The sequence below is a fragment of the Muntiacus reevesi genome, chromosome 12 (assembly GCF_963930625.1).
Source record: "Muntiacus reevesi chromosome 12, mMunRee1.1, whole genome shotgun sequence".
Taxonomy (NCBI): domain Eukaryota; kingdom Metazoa; phylum Chordata; class Mammalia; order Artiodactyla; family Cervidae; genus Muntiacus; species Muntiacus reevesi.
The window spans coordinates 73,303,735-73,330,955 of NC_089260.1; the positions used below are offsets into that span (position 1 = coordinate 73,303,735).

Sequence of the window (27,221 nt, forward strand, 5' to 3'; positions counted from 1 at the left end):
CAAGGACAGAAAGTCACCTTGAAGCCAAGCTTCATTATTGTTTCTAACCATTTCAAAGAACAGGCAGAAGAAAAAAAGCCACCTGAAGCAGACGGTCACTATTCCCCAGAGAATAAGAAATAGTCTCACTTGACCCTGAGGATGAGAGCTCTTCACTTCCTTTGTGAGGGAACTCAGGATCATAGGGTTATGTTACACTGTTGCTGTTCAGTCACCAAGTCGTGTCCAACTCTGCAGCATACCAGGCTTCCCTATCCTTCACTATCTCCCAGTTAGAGCTTCCCTCCTAGTTCGGAAGGTAATGAATCTGCCTTCATTGCAGGTGACTTGGGTTTGATCCCTGGATCGAGAAGATACTCTGGAGAAGGAAATGGCAACACAGTTCAGTAATTTTGCTTAGAAAATCCCATAGACAGAGGAGCCTGGTGGGCTACAGTCCATGGGTTTGCAAAGAGTCAGACACGACTGAGCAACTAACACACACAGAGTTTGCTCAAACCCATGCCCATTGAGGAGACGATCCATCCAACTGTCTCATCCTCTGTCAGCCCCTTCTCCTCCTGCCCTCACATCCTCAGCAGCAAATGTCATGGAGATTCCAAATCATGTGCTTCTTTTCATTCTTTCATTTTTGAGTTTGTTGACTCATTGGAAAAGACCTTGATGCTGGGAGGGATTGGGGGCAGGAGGAGAAGGGGACGACAGAGGATGAGATGGCTGGATGGCATCACCGACTCGATGGATGTGAGTTTGAGTAAACTTCGGGCGTTGGTGATGGACAGGGAGGTCTGGCGTGCTGCAGTCCATGGGGTCACAGAGTCGGACATGACTGAGCGACCGAACTGAACTGAACTGAACTCATTAATTATGTAACTAAACGACTCCACAGGCAACGCTAGACATCATACCAGTCACTGGTCATGGTACACCAACAATAAGGAATGGTCTGCAACATTTGTGTTTTGGTTTTTGTTTTTAATATAGTATTTTTAATGAAATATTATCCAACTTCTTTTTTCCCTCATCGCACTTGCGTTACTCCATCACAAAATTCCATCATGTTACTCACTTCTGTTTTGCAGAAAAAGAACTGAAGTCCTAGCATGATGGAACAGCAGGGCTTGAGTATTATACCCAAATAAATATGCACAAATCCATCAATCAATTAGTTATTAATGAGGGCGGGGATGAAGAGGGATGGCTTTCGGAAGGTTCCCTATGTTGAGGGTAGCTCAGTTCCCGGGACACTTGACTCCTATCTTAGTCTGCAAGAAAACTCAAGTTGCAAAGCAGAGATCGTGGCCTGGCAGAAATCCATCCCTGCAAAAGGAGAGCGACCAAACCAAAGAATGCAGGGGAAAAAAATACCCTTAAATTCCTGAAAATGAACAAGGGCTGCTGATGTAATTTAGCCATGAGCATCCTCCCATCAACATTGAGTGGGCTTAATGACTTAATTATAAACCCTTGTCACCTACCTATTAGAATGAGCCCAGAAAGGCCAGCACTTGATAACACTTTATTAGCCAATGACGTGTGTTGCTATGTAATTTCAGAAGTAAAAGACCAGCAGGTCACCTCTAACACACTCCAATCCCCCAGTGGTTTCCCTGCTGGGCCTCCTTCTGATCCGTCCTAACCCTCTGCAGTCTCAGGCATTTCCACTTGTGTTCTAATTAGAGCCCGGTCCATGGCCTCATCCCTCTGGCTTTTGTAAAGACAAGGAATGGAAAGAGTGCCAAGATCTGGGTTTTCTCGGGCCTCTGTCATGTGGCCTCACACACCTGTTAACAGGAATGTACCTCGTCTGCAACTGGGTTTCCTCCCCCTGTGATGGGGGATGGGCACTCAAGGGTAGGGAGGGTTGAACACCCAGATTACTGTGCAGAGTCTAATGTTAACAGGTACTTGGAGAGAAGGCAGGGCTTCACTGGTAACTCAGTCGGTAAAGATTCTGCAGTGCAGGAGACTTGGGTTTGATCCCTGGGTTGGGAAGATCCCCTGGAGAAGGAAATGGCAACCCCTTCCAGTATTCTTGCCTGGAGAATCCTAAGGACAGAGGAGCCTTGTGGGCCACAGTCCACAGGGTCACAAGAGTCAGACGCGACTGAGCAACTAAGCCACCATGGGAGAGATGGCAGTGAATACACCACTGGATGGGGGAGGAGGGTATTGCTGATACGACAATGAAACATTATCCAGAAGGGAATTCCAGCAGCTTCTAGCAGAACTCTTGGGGTAGTGGAAGGGAAACCCTTAATTGTTTCTTTTTCGTTTGGATCTTTATTATGATCAGATAGACAAATGTCTCATTGCATTTCATAATATCTTAACTGTTCTTGACTTTTGTGGGCTGTGAGGCTCATGAGATCTTAGCTCCCTGACCAGGGATCAAACCCATGGCCCCTGCATTGGAGACATGGAGTCTTAACCACTGGACCATCAGGGAAGTCCCCTCAACTGTTTCCTGATGCTGGGAAGAGATCGGGCTTGGACCAGGGCAGTGGGTGCTGCCTGGAAAGACAGAGCATCAGGGATCTCCCTGTTGACTAGCTGGGAGTCCTTTGGTGAGATGTTAGCTCTCCCAGCCTTAGTTCCTTCATGAACAGAAGATGACAATAAAGATCTGACTCAACAGGGTAGACAGACGAAGACTCTTTATTTCACCCCACTTGCCTGCCGATTGAAAGTGGCTAAGTTCACGCCTCCCCTCTCATCTCCTGACTCCCCTAGGAGTCTCCTGCTTCTCCTGCCCCTCCTGTCTCTGGCTTGTAAACCTCCCTCCAGGTCTTACTGTTTTCAAGATTTTATATGCCACTCATTGGAAAAGACCCTGATGCTGGGAAAGACTGAAGGCAAAAGAAGTGGATGGCAGAGGATGAGATGGTAAGATAGCATCACCGACCCAATGGACTTAGTTTGAGACAACTCCAGGAGATGGTGGAGGACGAGGAGCCGAAGTGCTACAGTCCATAGGTCCCCGAAGAGTCAGACACGACTTAGTGATTAAACAATACACGACAAAACAATATGCCACCTACAAGCCCAGGGCCCTCAGATGTCTGACTCCAGCTCCATTGCTCTCTAGAGCAGACCTGATCCCTTGCTCACTTGATATTATTCCTCTGATGTCAAATCCACACCAGAAACTTACATAACCCAATACAGAGCCTTCGCTTGGTTGTGTTTCCCACATGTGTCCCTTACCCAAAAACTTCACCACAAAGAGTAAAACAGTTCCTACTCTTCATCGATTCCTCTTCCTCCCTCAGCCTCGTATCCAATCTTGCACAAATGCTGTGAGTTTGCATTCAAAATGTGGTTCTGATGAACCCGTTCCTGGGTCACTTCATAATTTACTCTCAACAGACAACATGGAAAACTTTATTTCTATTTCTACTATTACTACTCTTTAGTTGATTAATGTGAAATCTCAACCAGACTTCATCAACCCCCGTTGCACTTGAAATAAAAGCTAAATTATTTACTATGGTGGAACCAGTTGCAAATGATCACTTTGGAGGCTTGCAGTCCAGGTAAGGGTTTATTCAGCACATAGGCAACTCTTTTCCTGATGTCCAGGCTGGGCAAATATTTATAAAACGCATGACTGACCAAGACTGAGGGATCCGATCCCTGAGAACTTGGCAGCCGTGTTTCATAAACATTTGTGGACATGAACTGGATCTGGGCTCCAGCAGCTGGCTCCCGGAAGCTGGCTCTGTTTCCCACTCTGTCCTCATGATGACCCGTCACCCACCCCTACCCTGTTCTCTTAAAAACAGCCGGCACTAAGTCTGCCTGAGACATACAGCCTGGGGTTTTCTGAGAAGAGTAGAAGCAAAGCTCCCTCTTCTAACTCTGAATCTAAAAAGTCATCAGGAGACCCAGCAAACGGGAGGCAAAGAGCCCTGTTAACGTGCTTCAGTCTTGACCAAGCCATCTGTCTCAGCCATATGCTTCGCAAGGAGAACTAAGTATAGCACAATTGCAACTAATCAAATATTTGTAAGAGCTGCAGCACCCCCACCCAGTCATGGTCCTGGCGTGTTCCAAGGAGCGCAGAGCCCTTCTCCAGCTCAAGGTGACCTGGTCCTTGATGGGAGACCATGGAATGGAGGGGGCAGTTGAAACTTACTAGGAAAATATCAGGGTGTCCCTGGAGGCACTGCTAAATAGATAAGAATGGGTGTCACTCTGCCTTTCTCTTCCATAGACATCAAAGTTCCCTCTGAAAGACCAGCTCCAGGGCTATGGCTGAGCCAAGACTGATCAGTCCAGCAAGCTCTCTGAAGCCTCGGGCCTCAACTCTCTCCAAGGGTTGAACCCACCACTGTCTCCCTCCTAAGCTGTGAATGAGTGGAGCTACCCCCGAGTCATGTATGGATGTGACAGCTGGACCATAAAGAAAGCTGAGCACTGAAGAATTGATGCTTTCGAACTGTGGTGTTGGAGAAGACTCTTGAGAGTCCCTTTGACTGAAAGGAGATCCAACCAGTCCATCCTAAAGGAAATTAGTCCTGAAGATTCATTGGAAGGACTGATGCCAAAACTGAAACTCCAATACTTTGACCACTGATGGGAAGAACTGACTCATTGGAAAAGACTTTGACGCTGGAAAAGACCTTCAAAAGATTGAAGGCAGGAAGAGAAGGGGATGACAGAGAATGAGATGGTTGGATGGCATCACTGACTCGATGGACATGAGTTTGAGCAGGCTCCGGGCGCTGGTTATGGATGGGAAAGCCTAGCGTGCTGCAGTCCATGGGGTCGCAAAGAGTCAGACTGAGATACTGAACTCCCCAGTCAAGGCCATTCTCACCTGGACTCTCCTCTGGTGCCTCACCCTCCTTGCTTAGACCCCTGCTCCTATCTGTTAGGGCATGGACCCTGTCTGTTGGACAGGTACCAACTGATCAGAATGCACTCCAGGCACAGTGATGAGCAGTGTCCTGCAGGCCATCTGCTGTGCCAGGCACAAAGCCTTTATTCATGGACCATGGACTACAGGGATGCAAGGGCCTGGGCAACAGCCCAGGTCACTGGCCAGTGAAGGGGCAGCTTAGAAACTGGAGGGCAGTGGCTGCTCTGACAACTGCTCCTACCAAATGCACTGGCTGAACACAGCCCCTGGTAACAGAGCATGGCATGTCCATACCGTGTGGGGGTCAGCCCAGCCTCCCTGCTGAGACCTGGCCCTGCAGCTGGAGGCATTTTCCTTCTCGATTTTTCAGGCTGTTGCCTCACTCCTTTTCCTTCTAAACTCAGTAGCAGCCCAGAGACACCTGAGAGCCTGTCCTTCAGGACCTAGACGGTCTCGCAGCCTCAGCATCTTTTCTTTCAGCTGTGCATCGGTACCACGAGCCCGCATCTATGTGAGGACACAGATGCAGAGTCTGTGTGTGACTGGGAACGATCCCAGGGCCAGCTCTCCTCTCTCCAGCTCAAAACATCTCCATCACTAGATACCCTAGGCGCTAGGCCTCTAGGCAGGTGCATGGCATAAAAGGCACAAAACTACTCTCTTTTAAATGAATTGATAGTGTGGATCTCATCTCAAAACTCTGTGTCTCTTCCCAAATGTCACCTCTTCATGGAGATTTTCACTTTCAGTGTAGTTACAAGCAGCCCAGGCTCTGAAGTCAGATCTGCATTCAAGTTCATACTCTCCATTCACTTGCATTTTTTTAATTCTTTAAAAAATGTATTGAATTATAGCATACAACTGTTGTTTGTTTAGCTATTAAGTTGTGTCCAACTCCTTGTGACCCCATGGACCATAGCTTGCCAGGCTCCTCTGTCCATGGGATTTCCCAGCAAGAATACTGGAGTGGGTTGCTACTTCCTCCTCCAGAAGTATATAGTATATACTCCATTATAGGTTATTACCGATAGTGGGCATAATTCCTTGTGCTATACTGTATGTTTCTTATTTATTTTATACATAGTAGTTTACACATGTTAATTGCATGCCCATATTTTGCCCCTCCTCCCTTCCCTCTTCCCTCTGTCTTCTATATGTGAGTCTGTCCCTGTTTTGCTGTATACATTTGTTTGTATCATTATTTTAGACTCCACATATAAGCAATATCATACAGTATTTGTTTTCTTCTGCATGACAAATTTCACTAAGCATAATATTTCCTAGGTCCATCCACATTGCTGCAAATAGCAGAATTTCATTCTTTTATATGGCTGAATAATATTCCATTCTTTCTCTGTCTATATTTTTTTTTCTTCATCCATTCATTTGTTGAGGAACACTTAGGAACTTTAGGCTGTTGTAAATGGTGCTGCTATGAACACAGGTGTGCATGCATCTTTCCAAATTAGTATTTTTCAGTTTTTCCAATTATATACCCACCTGCAAATTATTTTTGTTTTCTAAGCCTAATGTTCTTCATGTGTAAACTAACCATGAAAGTCTCTTCTTTTAAAGTGTTATGGTGAAACTTAAATAAGACGGTGACTGGTGTCATTATTTGTATTAACAATACACTTTATCCTTCCACATTCATACCTCTGTTGTGCATATTCCACCTTCTATTTCATTCAACTTGGCATCACCTCATCCTCACCCACATGCCCCCTTCTTTCTTCTCCATCATCCTACAAGCTACCTGACGACACAGACAACAGGATGGTCATTTGGGTCTCTTCCCTGTGACTTTTGAGTGCTTTGAATAAAGGTGCTCAATAAGACTCTAGCGAAGTAATAGGTAGAGCATTTGCCTGGCTACCCCCAAATGTAGACTGAGTCCTCATTGAGGAAGGAAAATTTTCTTTTTTTCATCTGAGCCACTATCCTAAGTCTGAGAATCCATACATCAATGTGCGGATTGACAGCTAAAAGGAAAGCACATAGTTCTATAAACCCATTTCACAGACAAGAATCCACAGGTCAAAGTGGGGACTAAGAGCAAAGAGAAAACAACACGGTTCTATAAATCCAATTCAGAAAGGAACTGGGAGGCTCAAGAAGATGGCAGACCCAGCCCAAGGGCAGAGCTAGTACCGGGACCCAGAATTCAACCTCCAAGTCCAGGGCCTTCCTCCCGTCCCACAGTGCCCTCCCTTGACGCTCAGTGGGGCACCGAAGGGCTGTTTCCAAGGATGCTTTAGTGCCTTTGTGTCTGAGCAAATTCTATAAACAGCATCTAAAAGTCGCAGCAGCACCTGGCTGGGTGTCAGCCAACGCTTAGCCAGTTGGCTCCAAAATCAATGCACGCCTAGGCCTAGGTCCTCAGAATTAATTACTGAAGCCTTAGATTCAATTACCAGATGGCCTCTTCTCTCAGGCTCATTTTTCTCAACATCTCCACCCTGGCGCAGAGGGGATAGTGCAAACTTGCTGATGTGTGCCACGACCACAATCACCTAGTTGGCATGAGCTGGGGTCAGGATGTGGGGGGTGGCAGCTCACTGCCTGGACACCCTCCCCCAAGGCTGGGCCACCACAGCAGCACGTGTCTAATGATCACACACGCTTGGCTCATTAGTCCTGTCCGACTATTTGTGACCCTATGGACTGTAGCCCACCAGGCTCCTCTGCCCATGGGTTTTCTCCAGGCAAGAATACTGGAGGGTGTTGCCATGCCCTCTTTGAGGGTATCTTCCCAACCTAAGGATCAAACCTGCATTTCTTATGTCTCCTGCATTGGCAGGTGTGTTCTTTACCACTAGCGCCACCTGAGAAGCCCCATGATCACGCATTAGCTCCTAACTGTTTATTTACACGTCTGCATGCATTTCTCCGGATTCAGTCATGCTGTAGTTCATCTCAGCAGCCATTGGACTGGAACTGAGAAAAGTAAACCTTTAATGATTGGAGAGTTTCAATGACTTTCCCTACTTTATTTTACAGATTTAACTTCTCCCCGACTAGATCTTTTCCAATGACTTTGAAGTGAAGTCAACTTTCTCTCGTTAGAAATAAAATACAAACAATAGCCAAAACTCACAGCCCTTCTGGCTACCACTCTGTCTCCCTCCATGCCTCAGCAGTGACACTTACCCAAAGAATGCCCGTACTGGCTGTCTCCATTTCTTCATCGTTTTACTCATACTTCAGTGCCCCCCCTCCAAAATATACTCTCTGGACCCTTCTCACTGCCCAAAGAGCTCTTATCAAGGTGATGAATGCTCTACCCGCCTGCAAGATTTTCAGAAAAGTTCTAGTGCACATCGTACTTCAATCCTCAGAAGCATTCTGCAAAGTCGGTCAACCCTTCCTCCTTAAAATACTCTCTTGCATTGTCTCGGATACACCAAGTCCCACCAGTTTCCTCTTGATGCTTGGGTAACTTTCTTCTGCCTCCTTATCACAGCCGCCTCTCTGCCATCCTTAGCATCACTCCCTACCTCCCTTATGGTATTTGGTGTTACCCCAAAGCTTACGGTACCATTGGAGGCATAGTGACTGTCTTCTCTTCCAACAAAAGGTAAGCCCTGTGACTGAACTACATTTGCCTCTTTCACACGTTCTCTAAGTCCTGTACATAAAATGTAGCACACAGTCAGCCAATGAAATCCATGCATCTGTTAATCACCCAGACTTCTCAACATTCAAGACCTCTAAGGCCGGTTGCCTAGCTGTGATCTTCTGTTTGGATTTTCAAAGGCGCCACATACCTAACATGTTCCAAAGTAAATTCTGCAAACCCCAATGAGAAGGGGGGCAAAAAAAAAAAAAAAAAGGTTAAACTATCTGTTTCTTATCTGGCATTCCTTATTTTAGTAAATGGCTCTATGAGCCAGCCTGTCACGTGAATGAGAAATCTGAGAGTCACCATCTCCCTGGCCTTCCAAGTGTGATCCTCACTGAAGGCTCACTTCTCTCTATCCTAACCACCAACCAACTTGCCCACTCTTAGCTGGCCTCTCCCCTGGACAGTTCAATCGCCTTCAGTCTGTGCAACCTGTCTCTGGCTCCAAAGCTTCACAATGTTTCCGAAGAAGTGTATTTTCTATACACAAATGGAACCAAGCTGCTCCTCTGCTTCAAGCCCTTCAGTATCTTTCCATTCCTTTTAAGATAAACGGAAAGCTTATCCCCCTAATATTGTCCTCAAAGTCCACCTGCCTCTGTTTAACCTCATCACCTTCCAGGCTCCCTAGTTCATTTTCCTGCAGCCACAGTTGAATGCCACCCTCCTTGTCACCACATCACCGTTGCCTCTGCTGGTCCTTCTCCTTGGTGTGGCACTTCCCTTCCCTGGAGACCACACCCACTTCCTCGTAGACCACACCCACTTCCTCATAGACCACACCCACTTCCCTGGAGACCACACCCACTTCCCTGGAGACCACGCCCACTTCTGCTCACCATCTCCTTCCCCAGAAAATGTTCTCTAATCGCCCTAAACATTGTCAAACCTGTGATTACAAGCTCACATAATACAAAGCATTTCTCTGAATATTGTGATATTAGCTGATGTAGAACTGACTAATTGAATAATCTACATTAAATCTTCTGCAAAAGATAGATTCTTTTTGCTCAAATAGACCTAGGAAATCTATCTTTTGTTGACTTTTATTGAATGTGAAATTTTAAAAATATACATTTTTGGCTTGAAAAAAATGTACAAATACTTAAACCTATTGGCTTTTTAATATTAAAAAAAAAAAACATTTCTTTCTCATTTTACCATTACTAAAAATAATAAAAATAGAGAGAAGTCAAGTTATCCATTTCAAACAAAATTAACACTCCAACTGTGGCAATGATTCAGAAATGCCCGACTCCTTGATTCTACTGATTTATAAAATCTTTGAGATGGATTCCTCCTTTGAAAATGGAAACAGAAAACTTCTCTCCAAAGATTGTTATGAGGATTGATAAAATAGTATTTATGAAATACCTAGCACAGTGCCTGGTATATTCAGTTGCAAAATCAATAGAAATTCATTACTGCCATTGCTACCAATCCATGAAAATATGGGTCATCCATTGGCACATATTTCAGAAGGCTGAGGCAAAGTACATTTACTTCAATGAAGATAAACAAGAACATTCATTTTCAGGAGTCATGACTTTTATCATGTTTTAAACTTTAATAATATCGACCTGAACTGCTCTAAACCAAGGCAATCAATACTGGAGAACGTGTGCTCAGGTGAAGCTTTCAAAGAGGATTTAGATGAAACGGAAAGCATCTTTCAATGAGGTCTGGAAGTGATGTGAATTCTTGGCATTCATCTACTCATCCTTTCATCCATCCATCAGCCCACTGACTCAACATATCCGCACTGAGTCACAAAGGTGTGATAGCAGGTGCGTGAGTGGTGTCAGTAAGCGAGTTTCTGTCCTCCTGAGACTTATACTAGGGTAAAGGGGAAAAACAAATGCTCAAGCGACCATTCAGTTACAATGTCATAAATACTGAAAAAACAGAAGCCAAAAGGACACACTTAATTTGGAATGGGGGAAGTGTACCACCTACAGGTAAAAAGAGGCATCCTATGGGTTATTAAAATTAAACTTTGACAGCGACCACAACACACCCTGCAAACCAATGTCAAAGGCTAGACTCAAAATCACAGTTCACAAATGGAGTGGCTGAGAACCACCAATCTAAATTCCTCAGTTAGACTAGAGGAATAATATTGCATCAGGTGGAGAGGGAAGAAAGGGTTTTGGAGAGAGCATCCATACAGTTGTTTGGAGAAAGCTACGTCTGTGAAGTCAGTCTCTATTTACACCACTTCCAGTGGAGGAGAGAAAAGAGGAGTCACTTTCTTTCAGCCAAAAATGGAGCACCTACTCAAACAGAGTGATGTGGATCCCCCGTCTGGGGGCCAGGGGACCAGGGCACGTCTGCCTCCTCAGGGAGTTAAGGCCATCCTGCTTCCCTGATAGCTCAGCTGGTAAAGAATCTGCCTGCAATGCAGGAGACCCCGGTTTGATTCCTGGGTTGGGAAGATCCCCTGGCGAAGGGAAAGGCTACCCACTCGACTATTCTGGCCTGGAGAATTCCATGGATTGTATAGTCCATGGGGTCACAGAGAGTCGGACAGGACCGAGTGACTTTCACTTTCACTTTCTTGCAGATACACTGACTCTGCCCCTCGCAATGATGCTACAAGGAGGAGCCTGTGGGCATGGTGTCACATGTCAGATCTGTGCATACCGGGACAAATGAAAGATGGATGTCCCTGCCAAGTCAGTTCTGCAGGGGTGCACAGCTGAAATATGGGAGAGAGAACAGGAGGAGGAAAGGAGCTGACACTTGAATGCTGCTGCCGCTTGTCGGGGATGAGCATCACCTAACCGAATATTCAAGGGGAGCCTGTGAGAGACGGTCTGGTCTTGCTGTTGGTTTCATATGTGGAAACAAGGCACCAGGCACTTGTTTCACTGTATCAAAGAGGGGGACCCAGGATTTGAACCCAAATAGACTGTAACCACTATTTTGCACTCTTCAATAGGTCGTCCAGGCATAAACATTCATTAAAATAATGATAAACATTTGGCTCATTGCGTCTTTTAAAAAAACGTTGGATATATTTAAACAGCAAAATTGGGATGACATGTTCAGTATACTGGGTGATCCTTCTCAGGTGGTGCTAGTGGTAAAGAACCCATCTGTCTAATTCAAGTGACATAAGAGAAGCGAATTCAATCCCTGGGTCAGGAAGATCCCCTGGAGGAGGGCATGGCAGCCCGCTCCAGTATTCTTGCCTGGAGAATCCCATGGACAGAGGAGCTGGGCAGGCTTCAGTCCTTGGCACCACAAAGAGTCGGACAGGACTGAAGCAACGTGGCACGCATGCACATACAGCAGCCTCAAAGCACGTCCCTGGGGCCCTGGCAGGGCAGCCCCTAAGGGTCTGACTTTGCTCCTGCAGCATCTATGGGAGTAATGAGGGCTGAAGTGTGAAGGGAGCGAGGCTGGGAGAAGGTTGAGATGAGGAAAGAAAACTGAGCATGACCAGAATGGGGTCTGTGAGCTTGGAAGGGACCCAAGAGACATGAGGAAGAGGAGAAAATCTCAAGGGATGGGACTTGAAATTTGATGCCATGTGGAGGTGGGCATGGGGAAGTGGTCCAAGGAGTAGTTCTGGTTCATCCTGCTGGACCAGCGGGGTAGCAAGCCCACTCTTCAGCACAGCTGATGCCTTCCTCCAGCGGATGCTCAGCACAGGTCTGGCCATCAGCACTGCGGGTGGAGCAGGCAACACACAGGATCCGCCAGACTCTGGAGTCAGACTCACTGGGATTGAATCCTGGCTCCATGAACCACTACCTGGGGGACCCTGAACCAGTCCTCAGGCGCGCCACATCCAAATTTCCTCTTCTAAAAATCAGGGCCTATTCATGTAACTTATCGCTTAGGAAAAGTGTGATAATAAAGTACATCCATACCCATAAATACTAAACACATTTGAAGCATTCTATTTCCTGGCACATAGAAAACACTCAGTGATGATTTACTGAAAAGCAGCATTATTATTAAATTGTAGAGGAGACACAGACAATAAATATGTAATAAAACTAGTTGAAGTAGTCTGAAGAAAAATAAAGCAGAATAAGAAATTAAGTTACAACAGGAAATCTATTTTTTTTTTTTTTTAAATGAGCAAGAAGCCTCTCTGAGGAGGTGACATTTGAGCAGAGACTTGACCTGAATTCATTGAGAGAGCAAGCCAGGCTAAGACTGGGAGAGGAAAGACCAGTTTCCAGGGGGAGGGGTCCCCAAAGTTCAGAGCTCTGAGTTGGGAATGAGTTTGATATTTAAGGAAGAGTAAGAGTGATGGAAAGAGGACACAACATGAGTTTAAGGGCAAAGTCAAGGATCAGACCATGCGGGGCCACCAGTACCTGCTAAGGACTTTGGATTTTGTCCCCAGGTTCGCAGGAAGCAATGTGATGCAGTGGTTAAGATCTAGACTCTTGGATGGGATCCTGAACCCACATCTTCCCAAGCATTCCCATCAGTATCTTCATCTGTAAAGTGGCAATAAGAATAACACCTACCCTGTAGAGTTGTGAGAGGTGAGAAAATGTAATATATGCAAAGAACAGAACAGTGCCTAGCACACAGTAAGCATTTTGGGTTTTTGTCATCATCATCACCATCATTAGCAGACTTTGAGTAAGGGCCTGATGTAATCTGAATTGTCTATAAAGTACATAACCCTGGCTTCTGTGTGAAGGTGATGCAGGCCGGCCAATGGCAATCTCATCAAAGTGAGATGAGTCTGAGAGGGATGGAGAGAAATTGCTGCAATGGACTTGGACGGAAAAATTCTGGGGTTGATTTGCAGCAACATGGATGGGCCTAGAGACTATCATTACTTCACTTACTAAGTGAAAAAAGTCAGAGGAAGAAAGACACACACCATGCGATGTCACTTACACGTGGGATCTGACATGTGATACAAAGGAACTTACCTACTAAACAGAAACAGACTCACGAATCCAGAGAACAGACCACAGACTTGTGGGCGCCCAGGGGGAGGAGAAGGTGGGGGAGGGATGGACAGGGAGTCTGAGATGAGCAGATGCGAACTACGATATACAGGACGCATAAACAGCAAGGTCCCAGCGCACAGCACAGGGTTACATATTCTGTATCCTGCGATAGACCACAGTGGAGGAGGGCATGAAAAAGAATGCATGTACTGCATATGTACAACTGAATCATTTGGCTGAACAGCAGAAATTAACAACTGCAAATTAGCTATACATCAGGAAAGTTTGGGTTTTTTTTGTTTGTTTTTTTTTAATTCTAGTCTGGATGGCTCTGTGCATTTAGATTTCCAAGTTTCCCTGAGAATGTGTGTGTCTGGGGTCAAGCCAAGTAGTCTTTTAGAACATCACCATCTACTTAAAGTGGATGTATTATTACAGAAAAAAAAATTGTGGAGTAAAGAAAAACAAGTTTTTCCTTCAGGAACATTCTGAGTACAAGGCCATGCTCTTCAGAGGTCACGCATTCCTCACAGCCTCTGGTATGACTGTCACAAGTAGCCACCAAGAAAAAACAGTAACTCCTGTTTCTGTAACTGTCCAAATACCCTACAGATACGAAAAGGTAAGACAGGCATTTTCTGTTCATCTTCCTGCCTGAGCAGTTCTAACATCAATCCATCCTCTTATCTTGGGCTTATTAGACAGAAGCCTGGAGAGCCCATGTGTGGGAAAGCCTGATCCAGTAACCCCCTCTCCAGGACAACCTCACTCTGCTTTCACATGGATCTTATTCAAATCATCAGGCACCTGTCGAGGAATTTTGCTCTGAGTGGAGCCTCAAGTAACACTTTCCTGATATTTTTTTTTACTGGGTGCACGGAAATAGCACCATGAATCAAAGGCACTCTATAAAAGGCTAGAGTGAGCCTGGATGGGGTTTCGACATGGCTCTGGGGCTCCGCGGGGACAGTGCAGAAGCTCCGGCAGCAGGGGCTGTGCCCTTCAGTATGCTCCTCCTCCCTCTATTCCAGAGGTTCTGATGCATCTGACCCTGCCTCTGTGTGCGCCCTGGAATTAAAAAGAAATCCATATGTAAACGGGGCTGCAGACACCCTCATTCTACACGTGAGAATATTGACAAGACATGTATGTATGTGCTCAGGGGTGTCCTTCTCTTTGCAACCCCGTGGACTGTAGCCTGCCAGGCTCCTCTGTCCATGGGATTCTCCAGGCAAGAATACTGGAGTGGGTTGCCACATCCCCCCTCCAGGGAATCTTCCTGACTCAGGGATCGAACCCTCATCTCTTGCATCTCTTACATCGGGAAGCATATTCTTTACCATTGTGCCATCTAGGAAGCCCATTTACAGGATGGACTTAATCATTCATAATGGTAAAAAGAGAGCTTATGCCCGAGTCAGGGTACACATTTAGGACAGTTTGGACCAAGGAGAAGCAGTCTTTCTGCAGTATATGGCAGTTACTATTCTACTTGCCTATCAGCCTCAGCCAGCTCAGCAGAAAATATTCCTTTTCATTTCATGATCGCATTGTTCTCCAGAGGAAATGGATAAAAGCACACCTGTCAGCAGATGGGAAATAAAGACCCTCTGCTGCTTGGGCCCATCCTCAGGGACCTGTCTTTTACATTAAGGTGTTAAGACTTCAGCATCTCTTCTTGTAACTGTTAGTCACCAAAGGGAGAAGACTAAATCATCCAATTATCCATCATTAGCGTCAACTCCTTAGCTGCAATTACGGAATTCTAAGGTTCTGCTCTTGTGTGTCCCCCTGTGAATTTCCTCTTCAGCATTTTATCCACGTATCATCTCGCCTTACTCTGACAGTCTGACTTAGGAGGCGGGGCAGGATGGATCAAGAAGCTGACTGCTTGTGAGTCCCTAGGGGATCCTGTGAGGGGAGGCCTCTGGACCGCACTGGGAGAAACTGCAGTGGATGGAGAGGTCCTGAACAACCCCACTCCCCGCCACCCCCTCCTGGACATCCACCACATCATCACTCCAAAGTCCACACCCTGTGGTTCATTCTCAGACCCTCAGTGACCACTTGACCGAATCAGAAAGAAGTTATCCAGCCTCTGCTGCATACTTTGGGGCTTTTTCTAAATAATCATCAGCTTTTTTTTAAACAACTGCTTGACTATCGAGAACTCAAAACAGCATCCTTTCCCACTGAAATGCTTCCTTTCAAAACAACCTGTTCACTGAGGCTTCAAAAGCTTATTATTATTATTTTTTTAATTGCGTGGAATTCAGCCTCCCTGTTCCTTTCATTAAAGCCCAAGCTCTGCCCTCTGGTCTTTATTCACTAACACAATAAGCACACCTGTTATGCCAACAGTGTCCCAGGCACTCCGGCAGGCACCAGGGAGCCAGAACTGAATAAAGAAGCAACGTGGTACCAGGTCTCTGGTGTGTAAACATAAGCGGCAACTTCCACACTGAGGATTAACTCATTCCTATAAGTACATAATGATAACAATAATAATGTCTCTTCATTTTAGAAAAGACTGGGGACTTTCCTGGTGGCCCAGTGGCTAACACTCTGAGCTCCCAGTGCAGGGGAATGGGGTTCCATCCCTTACCAGGGAACTATATCCTACATGCTGCAACTAAGACTGGCACATTGAAATAAATAAATATTTTAAAAATAAATAAATAAATAAAAATTAAAAAGACTGGAGTGGCTCTGCATATATATATACATGTACACTATCAAGCAATGTTCTTTTCATTAGCACTGCCTTCTGCCATGTGAAAACTTCTGCATGAAGCCTCCAGAGATGAGATGTTCACTGCTTCTGCAGATAATAACATCAGGAGTTGGGCATCTGGAGGCCCAAGAGCTCCAGAAACAGTGCCTGACACATAGGAGGCCGCAGAGAAACAGGTACTGAATAAACCGCAAAACCCATCAGGACTAACATTTCAGTCCATGTAAATTTCACCCAAGTCTGCTGATTCCGGCTTTTGTAATAAAACTAAAAATAGCTAGCATTTACTGAGGGCTTAGGGTGGCAGGCTCCCCTCTAAGTACTTACATGTATTCCTACTTAAAATGCTCACAACCCCATGAAGAGGTTACTATTATTAATATTATTACTGTTGCCATTTTACAGAGAAGGAAAATGAGGCACAGGGAGGCTAGAACCGAGTCCAAGGTCATGCAGGGAGCGTGGGATGCAGCCTCCTGCTTCTCTAGCCTGTGAGTGGGGTAGAGAGATGAAGACTGTTCTCTCTGCCAGCAGCAGGCATGTGTGTCTGATGCCTATGCATCTTCTCTGGCTTACGCTTCAGGGGTCCTGCCCTCTCCCTCACCTTTCTCTCCAGGTGTGTTTCCCTGAAACATGGTTCCCCGGGTGCAAGGTGTCCCCACGCACATGCAGGCGCACCCTGATGCTGCTGCTGCCTGAGCGGGACTGGGCAGGGGGCCCAGGAGCCTTGTTCAGCAAGGAGGGAGGCACCTGGGCAGCTGATGGAGGGAGGCACCCAGGCAGCTGATGGAGGGAGGCACGGGCAGCTGATGGAGGGAGGCACGGGCAGCTGATGGAGGGAGGCACGGGCAGCTGATGGAGGGAGGCACCCAGGCAGCTGATGGAGGGAGGCACGGGCAGCTGATGGAGGGAGGCACGGGCAGCTGATGGAGGTAGGCACTGGGGCGGCTGATGGAGGGAGGCACCCGGGCAGCTGATGGAGGGAGGCACTTGGGCAGCTGATGGAGGGAGGCACGGACAACTGATGGAGGGAGGCACGGGCAGCTGATGGAGGGAGGCACGGGCAGCTGATGGAGGGAGGCACCCAGGCGGCTGATGGAGGGAGGCACCCGGGCAGCTGATGGAGGTAGGCACTGGGGCAGCTGATGGAGGGAGGCACCCAGGCAGCTGATGGAGGGAGGCACGGGCAGCTGATGGAGGGAGGCACGGACAACTGATGGAGGGAGGCACGGGCAGCTGATAGAGGGAGGCACTCGGGCAGCTGATGGAGGGAGGCACCCAGGCGGCTGATGGAGGGAGGCACTCGGGCAGCTGATGGAGGGAGGCACTCGGGCAGCTGATGGAGGGAGGCACTCGGGCAGCTGATGGAGGTAGGCACTGGGGCAGCTGATGGAGGGAGGCACCCAGGCGGCTGATGGAGGGAGGCACCCGGGCAGCTGATGGAGGGAGGCACCCAGGCGGCTGATGGAGGTACACTGGGGCAGCTGATGGAGGTAGGCACTGGGGCAGCTGATGGAGGGAAGCATCCGGGCAGCTGAGGCTTTACAGACCTGCTCACTTTCTGAACACAGAGAGATTTGCACTGGCGACCTGAACCGAAGGCAGGACACCTGGAAGTCAAGTGTGCTTACAGAAGACCGGCTCAGGAAGGTAGCAGTCAAGCCTTCCTGGGGAGGCTGCCTTGAGGTCAAAGGCCCCCCTCCCTTGTCACTCTGGTGGTTGTCACTCACCCCTCAGTTCCCCACCCCAGCCCTGGAGCTCTAAGAAAGCAGCCTCAGCCATCCAGCTCTGTGATAGCTGGGCCTCACACACAGCCAGCTCCAGGAACCGGGGTCTGATACTGTGTAAGTATCTCCACTGAAAGCTCATTAAATGTGGGGTAGAGAGATCAGGGGACTCCTCCTGACAAATGTGGTACAAAGGTGACCCAGGACCTTATGTTCTGATGTGCAGGTATACACTCAGGCTCCCAGGCGACAGGAAGTCCATTAAATACCCACACACAGTACTTTCACTGATGCCCCAAATGGTCCTTCAGGGTCATTTCTATAGAGGTTGCTGGCACAGGGTCACGGGGAATGCCGGGGAACACGGGTTTGGCTGACTCTACACCCTGCCTCCCTCATGCTAAAGAGTGGCTGTACCACTTCCCATGGTTTCTGGGGACAGATGATAAAGAGCAGATGCGGAGATGAGGACCTGTGTGCAGATGGTTTAGCACATGTGTGTCCCATGAGATCAGGGAAGCAGGGACCCAGGGCAGGGGAAGCGGGGAAGGCAGGCAGAGGTGCATCTCAACAAAGGTCCCCGCGAAGGCAGCGCCAGCCTGCTCCTGCAGGGGACTCTGGAGGGGGAGCTACATCTCAGCCTGCTCCATCCCCCGACAGGAGCGCACCTCCACACGCGTGCACTGATAATCACAGGCTCGTGGCAAGGGCTGGGGGTGGATAATGGGGGGTGTTGGGCTTCAAACTCCCAGACAAGTTCAGATCTCGGACAGCATGTTCCCGGGAGCCTGGGGCTGGGTCCTCCAATGCAGAGGGCCAAAGGCAGGTCCCGAGAGCAAAGGGGCCGGGGAATCACACGAGACGGGGAGCAACACACACCGCGTGTGTTCAGGCAGTGAGGACGTTCAGACAGGGAATGAGGGATTCTCACAGGGACAGGGATCACCGGGAGAACCAGCACAAATCCTTTCTGCCACCCGAGTGGACTAGAGGGGTGGAAGGTGAGGAAGAAAGAGACAGGCATTAAAAGCAGTGTGTGTGTGTGTGTATGTGTGTGTGTTCAGTCACTCAGTTGTGTCCAACTTTGCAACCCCTGTAGACTGCAGCCCAAGCTCCTCAGCGCATTAAATTTTCCAAGCAAGAATAATGGAGGGGGTTGCCATTTCCTTCTCCAGGGGATCTCCCTGACCCAGGGATCGAACCTGCGTCTCCTGCACTGACAGGCAGAGTCCTTATCACTGAGCCACCTGGGAAGCCCCTTAAGTCGAAGCAGAGAGGGATGAAACCAGGGTACAAGAGACTGAAGAAATCTTCCCAAAGAGGGACCTTGGAGGTTGAGCAGACTTTAAGATTTGATCTCAAGGACAAAGATGGACAACAATTCTGGCTTGGACCCCCAGGGAGCTGATCACTGAACCAGCTGGCAGAGCAGATTCACGGTCTAGACTGGGAGCCCAAGATGAGGGACCCTGGTTTCAGAGTTTCCAAGATGACTTTTGTGAGGAGCAGAGGTGACAACATCCTTCAGGTCTGGAGACCCCCAGACACATCCTTTTTGACAGCCTTCTTGAGCAGCGCTCTCCTCTGACCCCAGGAGGGCTCTCAGTGCCTAGGAGCTGGGGCGTTTTTTACCTGACTAATACTCTTCATGAAAACAGACATATTTGATATTTAGCTGCACTTTAATGGGCCCTGAAAAGAAATTAGTTTGATTCATTTGAAGAATAAATGTCTCTCCCCACCCCTTACATGGTGAAACTCTTAAAAGCTTTCACTTAATGAAAATGTAAATTACCTCTCAAAACATTACTAAAACTAATCATGGCAATTTTTTCACGCTTCCACAATTTACTGCTCATCCTTTCTCTTGCTTTGATGAGCAGTGACTAGCAGATGTCTGTTTGTGCCGAACTACTTAACACAGCCTCAGTAAGTTTAAGCAGTGTCCCTCCCCCGTATATGACTTAATTGATCATCCCCCTAAGAGAAAATAATATTTTTTGACATCTCCAGGTAGGAAGGGTTGCAAAACCTATTAAATAGCATCACTTGGGTGAAAGGAAACAGCCAAGGGTAAGTATACATAACATTCATTCACAGATACAGACAATTACCTGTAACCCTGAACTCAGCAAATAAATCTGTGAAACCCACAAAATGCAAACCTTCAAATCAGGCAGAATCACATTAAAAACAAACAAACAAAAAAAAACATTTTACTTCTGGTTTCTCTTCCTGGAACATTGTAATCCTCATGTTTTTATTCACCATTAGTCATCTCTGTATCTCTCAACATTAGGATTTTGGCTTATAGGAGGAATCTGAAAAGTTTTGGAAGAGCCAGAGGTATCTGGCCTTGGTGGAGCATTAGAGGATCACCTACAATTTATACTTTCATAGTTTTGGTGATGACCAAGATCCAGTGGCCTTTGGAATCATACTGACCGCTAAGCCCAAACAATCCACACGTCCACATCCACAGAGAACAAGCTCCCCTGACGCCCTGCACCCAGTGCCGTGAGCAGATGAACGCACTGTCACTGTTGGGGCGTATTCAGCTCTTTATACACGTGTCCCTTCTGTAATGTGGGGGTCTTTCTAGAAGGCCTGGAGAAGATAACTCTTACCTGGTGCAAACTCTGAGACAGTCCTAGTCTATCTCACAAGATATGATGCTAACTCAGACAAGAAGGAACCATCCATTTACCATAGCAACTTTTCCCAAGTCACCTTTTTAAAAAGTACTGAAAAAAGAAACACTGTAGTATATCAATTAAGGCTACATTTCCCAGGGGAAGTTACTATTATTTTTTCTTTTTCACAAAATGAAATCATAAACACCTACCTTGGAAAACCCAGTGAGAAAGTTAAGTCCCATCCAGAGAAGTAGAATCTAAATCACCTGCATAATTAAAGTGCATTTCCATATCATATGGTTACCAGAGAAGGAACATATTTTCAAAGACAACAAGAATGTATAATTCTGCCCCTTAATTTATGAGGCAACATCTTCTGTGTGAACTGCATTGGGTTTATGGCTTCCTAATGCTTTTGTTTCATCTGGCTGTGCCTTTGAGAGAAAAATCTCGTCTCAGCCCCCACCTCTACTGTATTAATTACTGTGACACTTCTGTCTCCCCATGAAGACTGGGAGCCTCCAGAGCAGGAAAGCATCTTCTCATCCCCAGGGATGTGTTCCACAACACCAACCTGTGGCAGATGCTACTAAGTCAACAACCTCTGAATAGGTAACAGCATCACTTACACTTGCTGGTGGTTATTGTGAGCTTACTATGGGTCATGACCATTCTAGACATTTCCTTGCATAATTCATTCAAACCTTAACACAAACCTATGAGTTTGGGACCTCCTACCAGTCCAACTTTATAGGTGAAGAATTCAAGAAACCAAATAGGCAAAATAACTTTTCTAAGTCTACAAGGTTGAGAAGTGTCAGAAGCAGGATTTGAACTTGGAAATTCTAGAATGTGTGGCCTATACCACTTCTGAATTCTGCCTTGCTAGACACAATGAGTTTTTCCTATTTCTATTTTAAAGCAGTTATCTTCCAATTAATAATAATTTTCAAAAAAGTTTTAAAAAATAATTTAAAGATTTTTTGAAAAAGGTTCTGTTTCTAACTTGGGACATTTCCTTTAATAACCTCTATAACATGTAAAACACCCTTTACATTTATAATCTCTAAGATACACATCCATACAAAATCGATGGGATGCAGCAAAAGCAGTTCTTAGAGGGACATTCATAGCAGTATAGGCTTTACTTAAGAAAGAAAAAAAATCTCAAACAACCTAACCCATCACCTAAAAGAATTAGAAAAAGAACAAAGCAAACCAAAAATTAGCAGAAGAAACTAGATAATAAATATCAGTGATGAAATAAACAAAATAGAGATGTTTTTAAAAATCAGTAAGACCAAGATCTGGTACTTTGAAAGGGTAAACAAAATGCACAAACCTCTGGCCAGGGTCACCAAGAAGAAAAGACAGGGCCCAGACAAACAAAAAAAGACACATAATGTGTAAGACAAAGCCCTACAGAGGACGGATATTTATCCTCATGTTTCAGGTGAGGAAATGAAGCGCAAGTCGTCAAGGCCTGGGATCATGTGACTAGTTCATGCAGCATCAGGGTTCAAACGTCCTACTTCCTCAGTCAGCTCCATGCACCTTCTCCTGGCAGAAGCTGGGGTGGGAGGAGTCACGATACAGGTGGCAGCACAGTGGGAACCTGCAGGCACCCCGAATGAGTACAGGGCACAAGAGAGGGGTGACCTCCAGTCTCAGATGTCTGACTTATTCCCTGGGGGAAGCAGGAGTGATGAGTGGAGGAGAAGGGCCTCCTTGGAAATGTGAGAGTAGGTAGTAGTCTGCGGAGTCAGGGGAGAAGCCAGCGGTCTCCAGGGTCTTTCTCTTTCTGGATCACAGGCCCCAGCCAGCCTGTTGCCCATAAACCATCAGCCTCCCTGGCTTGCCCCTTGCATGGTCCATGTAAGCTCCCTCTGCCCTGCACCTCCCACACCCTCCCCCAAGGAGGAGCTAAACAGACCACCACATCTGCACTAACTTTGCAGTCATTCAACTGCATACAACTCTACTCGCCATAACATCACTGTCAACAGTGGGGTAATATAATTGCCAAAGCAACCCAAAATGAATTTTTGGAAATGTAGCTATGAATGAGCAGAAATCTTGACCTTACTGAATTTGATTTCTATGATATTCTTGGCTACCTTGTAGAGTGAAAGTTATGCAGTTTTTACATGGTTCTGTCTTTTTGTCTCCTTACCTTCTCTCTCTTCCATTCCAAAGTATGTCTCCTTCTTCTTAAGGTATGGTTGATCTATACATTCTCCCAAACTTACTAATGCAAATACTTCTGCCAGAATATAATTCTGATGTCTAGCTTTACTTTTTACGTAATAAGTTCTGTATTTCTGACTCAACGCTATCACATTGAACCTGCTGATAGCCTGGGATACCTTAGTGATGCTCCAAGGTGAGAACCCGGATTGTCCTTGGCAATCCTTCTTCCCAAGGAGTATTGCATTTGACTCCTGGTCGTGCAAAGAAAGTGCTACCACACCTGCCTACTGACTCAGTCCCATTCACCGAACTGATTATTAACTCCTCTTTGACAACAGGCTTCTTCTTACCTGCCAGCTGGATGCCATTTCCCATCTTCTTCCTCCCTGATTTGATTTTAGCCAGCCTCTACAGCCAGGTTTGGGGCTTCTCAGGTGTCTCAGTGGTAAAGAGTCCGCCTGCAAATGCAGGAGACCCAAGAGACTCGGGTTCGATCCCTGGGTCAGGAAGATCCCTTGGAGGAGGAAATGGTAACCCATTCCGTATTCTTGCTCAGAACAGTCCATGGACAGAGGAGCCTGGCGGGCTACAGTCCATGGAGTCACGAAGAGTCAGACACACCTGAGCGACTAGGCATGAACTCACAGCCAGGATTATCCTCAGATACCAGCTGCTCCTAGGACAGTGTTTTGTTTTGTTTTGTTTTAGCCAGGTCCCCCTTGCAATAACACAGGGTCAAAGCAACAGTGGGTCTCCATTTCCAAAATCCACTTATTCAAGAGTCAGCAATGGTTCGCTGAGTGCCTCTGCATACCCTGCACCCTGCTAAGCCCTGGTTGCAGTGATAAACGAAGGCTTACCAGTGGGCAGCAAGTGCCCCCCTGGCATCCTCCTGCTCACCTGTCTGCCCAGCGATGGAGGCGCTCAGTCTGTGGGGGATCCTTGAGGACACCTTCAAGGTCACTCGGATCTGATAATACCTAAGAAAAGAACAGAGGACAGGCTGCTGAATATCAGGCTTCTTATTATCGCCTGCTTCTATAAACACCTAGACTTAATCCTAAAGACTGTAGGCAACAGGCTAGTTTCTGGATAGCATGCATGTCTAGCATCAGAGAGAGATTTATTTTGCCAGCACTGTCAGGGAGGGGTGAGATGGGCCAAGATGGAGACAGGAAGTACATCTGAGGATCCTATGAGACACAGAGAAGGTTGGTGGTAATAGAAATAGGAACAAGGGAGCAATAAGTCATATGCCACAGGTACGTTATGAGAGATGGCTTTTCTCTAGGCGAAAAAGTCCATTTTACGGAAAATAGGAGTTGAGTGCATGATGGACAATCCATACAAAAACTGAACTGCTATCACATTGCAACACAAATATTGCCTTTAGAAACACAGCAGCTGAGCTGCTAATCCTGGGGGTATAGGCAAACAATGTCACCAGTGTATTTCTGCGCTTTGGGTTTATCACGTCACCCCCATTTCTAGATTCAGTCATTGCAGAATGTTGAGCAGGTTCCCATGCTGTCAGGAGACTCGTATTTATCCTCTTCTGCCACGTGTGCAGAAGCACGTTTTGAAGTTCTATGCCTCGAAGTTAATGATTCTTTCATTTGCAAGAACATGTCTGGCCTCATCATTGTCCTCCCCTTCCACTGTTTTCAAACCCATTGGGTAAAAGACTTGGAATAAAACAAACTGAAATAGAAGTAAAATAGATCATGAGCACACATCAGTTTCCCATGGCTCACTGAACGCACAGCTGGGAGCAATTCTGCTATTGAGTCCGTTGCACTGTGAACACAGTCAGAGAAGGGCCCTGGTGACGCGTTCACGTGTGTGCGGTGATCCGAGGATGCTGTGAGCAGGAACACAGGCACCGCCCTCGTGCAGCCTGGGTGACGCCACGTGAGAGCTGCGTGACTCTGAGGACATCACACATCTTCTCTAGCTTGTTCTGGATCTGTAAAATGAGGTCTCCTGCATTGCAGGCAGACTTTACCCTCTGAGCCACCAAGGAAGCCCCAAAAGAAAGAAGGAAAAAGATCTGTCATACCTTCTGCTTCCAGGAAATATGGAATAGACTTATTTTTCCCTATTCTCACTAACCATAGCCAAAAGTTCTAGACAGTGTATAGACAACAAACAAAAGGAGATTCTCAAAGGTGAAGAAGAAAGCATACAGTCGAGGGACCTCAAGGTCCAAGGAAACACATGCTGGTGGGTTTTCTGTATATTCTTTTGCCTCACAAACTTCTCCTCACTGTAGTTCATCTGTCATTCCTCTCTATAGCACATTTAAAGAACAAAGGTTTTTAATCTCAAGGAAGCTGAATTCACCATTTTTTATGGGTAATGTGTTTTGTGTCAAGTTTAAAAACTCTCTGCTTAGTTCTAAATCCGAAAACTTTCATCTATTTTGTTTTCCTAAAAGCTTTCTATTTTTCATTGAGGTCTATGATCCACTTTGTGGTCATTTTTACATGAGGAATGAGATAAGCTAAGTTTCTCTTTTGTCTTATTGGGGCCTATGGGTGTCTGGTTGCTTCAGGACCATTTATTGGAAAGGCTTTATAGAATTACTTTTGAAATTTTGTCAAGGATCTCCTGGGTGACCTCTGACTGCTGTGTGGGGCTATAGGTGCAGGCTTCCCATGTGGTCTCTGTTTAAACCAGGCCAGGTGGAGTTCTAGTTCTCATCACTGTCTGCTGGTAGTGAAAACCTAGCTTCCTACTTGAGACCTCTTGTTGTGGAAGAGGGGTGAAGGTGCTTGTTACAGCCTGGCAACGGTGGACATCTAGGATCCCACTTGGGCTTTGCTGGTGTGGGTGGAGGTCAAGCAACAGTTTTTCCTGTGCTGCTTGGTTAGTATAGAACTACTATTGTCGAAACTTTTCTGTCTTGCTAGGCTGCTTCCTATTAAAAAGCAGAGACATTACTTTGTCAGCAAAGGTCCGTCTAGTCAAGGCTATGGTTTTTCCAGTAGTCATATATGGATGTTACAGTTGGACTATAAAGAAAGCTGAGTGCCAAAGAATTGATGCTTTTGACCTGTGGTGTTGGAGAAGACTCTTGAGAGTCCCTTGGACTGCAAGGAGATCCAACCAGTCCATCCTAAAGAAAATCAGTCCTGGGTGTTCATTGGAAGGACTGATGTTGAAGCCGAAACTTCAATATTTTGGCTACCTGTTGCAAAGAGCTGACTCATTTGAAAAGACCCTGATGTTGGGAAAGATTGAAGGTGGGAGGAGAAGGGGATTACAGAGGATGAGATGGTTGGATGGCATCAGCGACATAATGGGCATGAGTTTGGGTAAACTCCAGAAATTGATGACGGACAGGGAGGCCTGGCATGCTGCGGTCCATGGGGTCGCAAAGAGTCGGATACAACCGAGCAACTGAATTGAACCGTGGCTGCTTCCTTCCTGGTTCTGTGTCTTGAGAAAGCAGACATTTTTGGTTGGAGCTTTTATTTTGATATTTTAAATGGCCTCTGAGTGTAGAGCTGAAGTGCTGTCTAGTGTCCCTAAAAGCAAGAAGCCTGTGATGTGCCTTACACAGAAAATAGGGTGTTTAGGTAGACTTCATTCAGGAATGAGTTACACTGCTGTCAGCCATGAGTTCAATGTTAATGAATCAGATGAATATATTTATATAGACAGATACATATATACGAATATATGTATATATGCTACATTTTGCTTAGTCGTTCAGTCATGTCCAACTCTTTAAGAACCCATGGACTGTAGCCTGCCATGCTTCTCTGTCCATAGGGATTCTCCAGGCAATAATATTGAAGTGGGTTGCCATGCCCTCCTCCAGGGAATCTTCCCAACCCAGGGATCGAGCCCAGGTTTCCTGTGCTGCAAGTGAATTCTTTACCTTCTGAGCCACCAGGGAAGCCCAAGAATACTGGAGTAGGTAGCCTATCGCTTCTCCAGGGGATCTTCCTGACCCAGGAATTGAACTGGGCTCTCCTGCACTTCAGTTGAGCTACCAGGGGAGCCCATGTAAAGGCAAATATACATACACACTTATTTTAGGTGTTTCCACATACACCTTTAAACAGAAACACACCTAAACAAGTTATATATTGATCAGGTGATGAGAACATGACCAGAGGCTGTCAGGATCATAACCCTGTGTTTCTCCTGGGAGCAAGATCTCATTACACAGATCGTTTACCACCATCGTGAAATCCAGAGAGGAAGCATCAGAGTCAGGGAGACAGAGGCAGAGTGGAAGGTTCTTGCATCGTCTACAGCAGACAGTTCCTACTTAGCAGTAGTTAATGACCACTGTGCTGAGATGCTGGCCGTGTAATGCTAGATCATTTTATTTTTCCAGGGAAGACAGTAATTCAAATTTTTAATAAACCATTTTAAAATTTTTGAATGTTGGTTCATAAATCAATGACAACGCCAAGAGCAACAGCAAAAACAATTAGCAGCAGCAACCGCGGCCACCGTGTTAACAATAAAGCCCTGTGCTGACAAGATAAACTACACTCGCAGGC

General features: G+C 46.4%; 1 protein-coding gene across 1 annotated transcript in view; it reads right to left on the reverse strand.

Moving 5' to 3' along the window:
• The window catches only part of FAM135B (family with sequence similarity 135 member B), a 146,838-nt gene that overhangs the window by 89,405 nt on the left and 30,212 nt on the right, over positions 1-27,221 (reverse strand). The window contains exon 2 of the mRNA XM_065903154.1: positions 23,602-23,681. Within this exon, the coding sequence (XP_065759226.1) occupies positions 23,602-23,681 (80 nt within the window). The remainder of the gene's footprint in view (positions 1-23,601; positions 23,682-27,221) is intronic.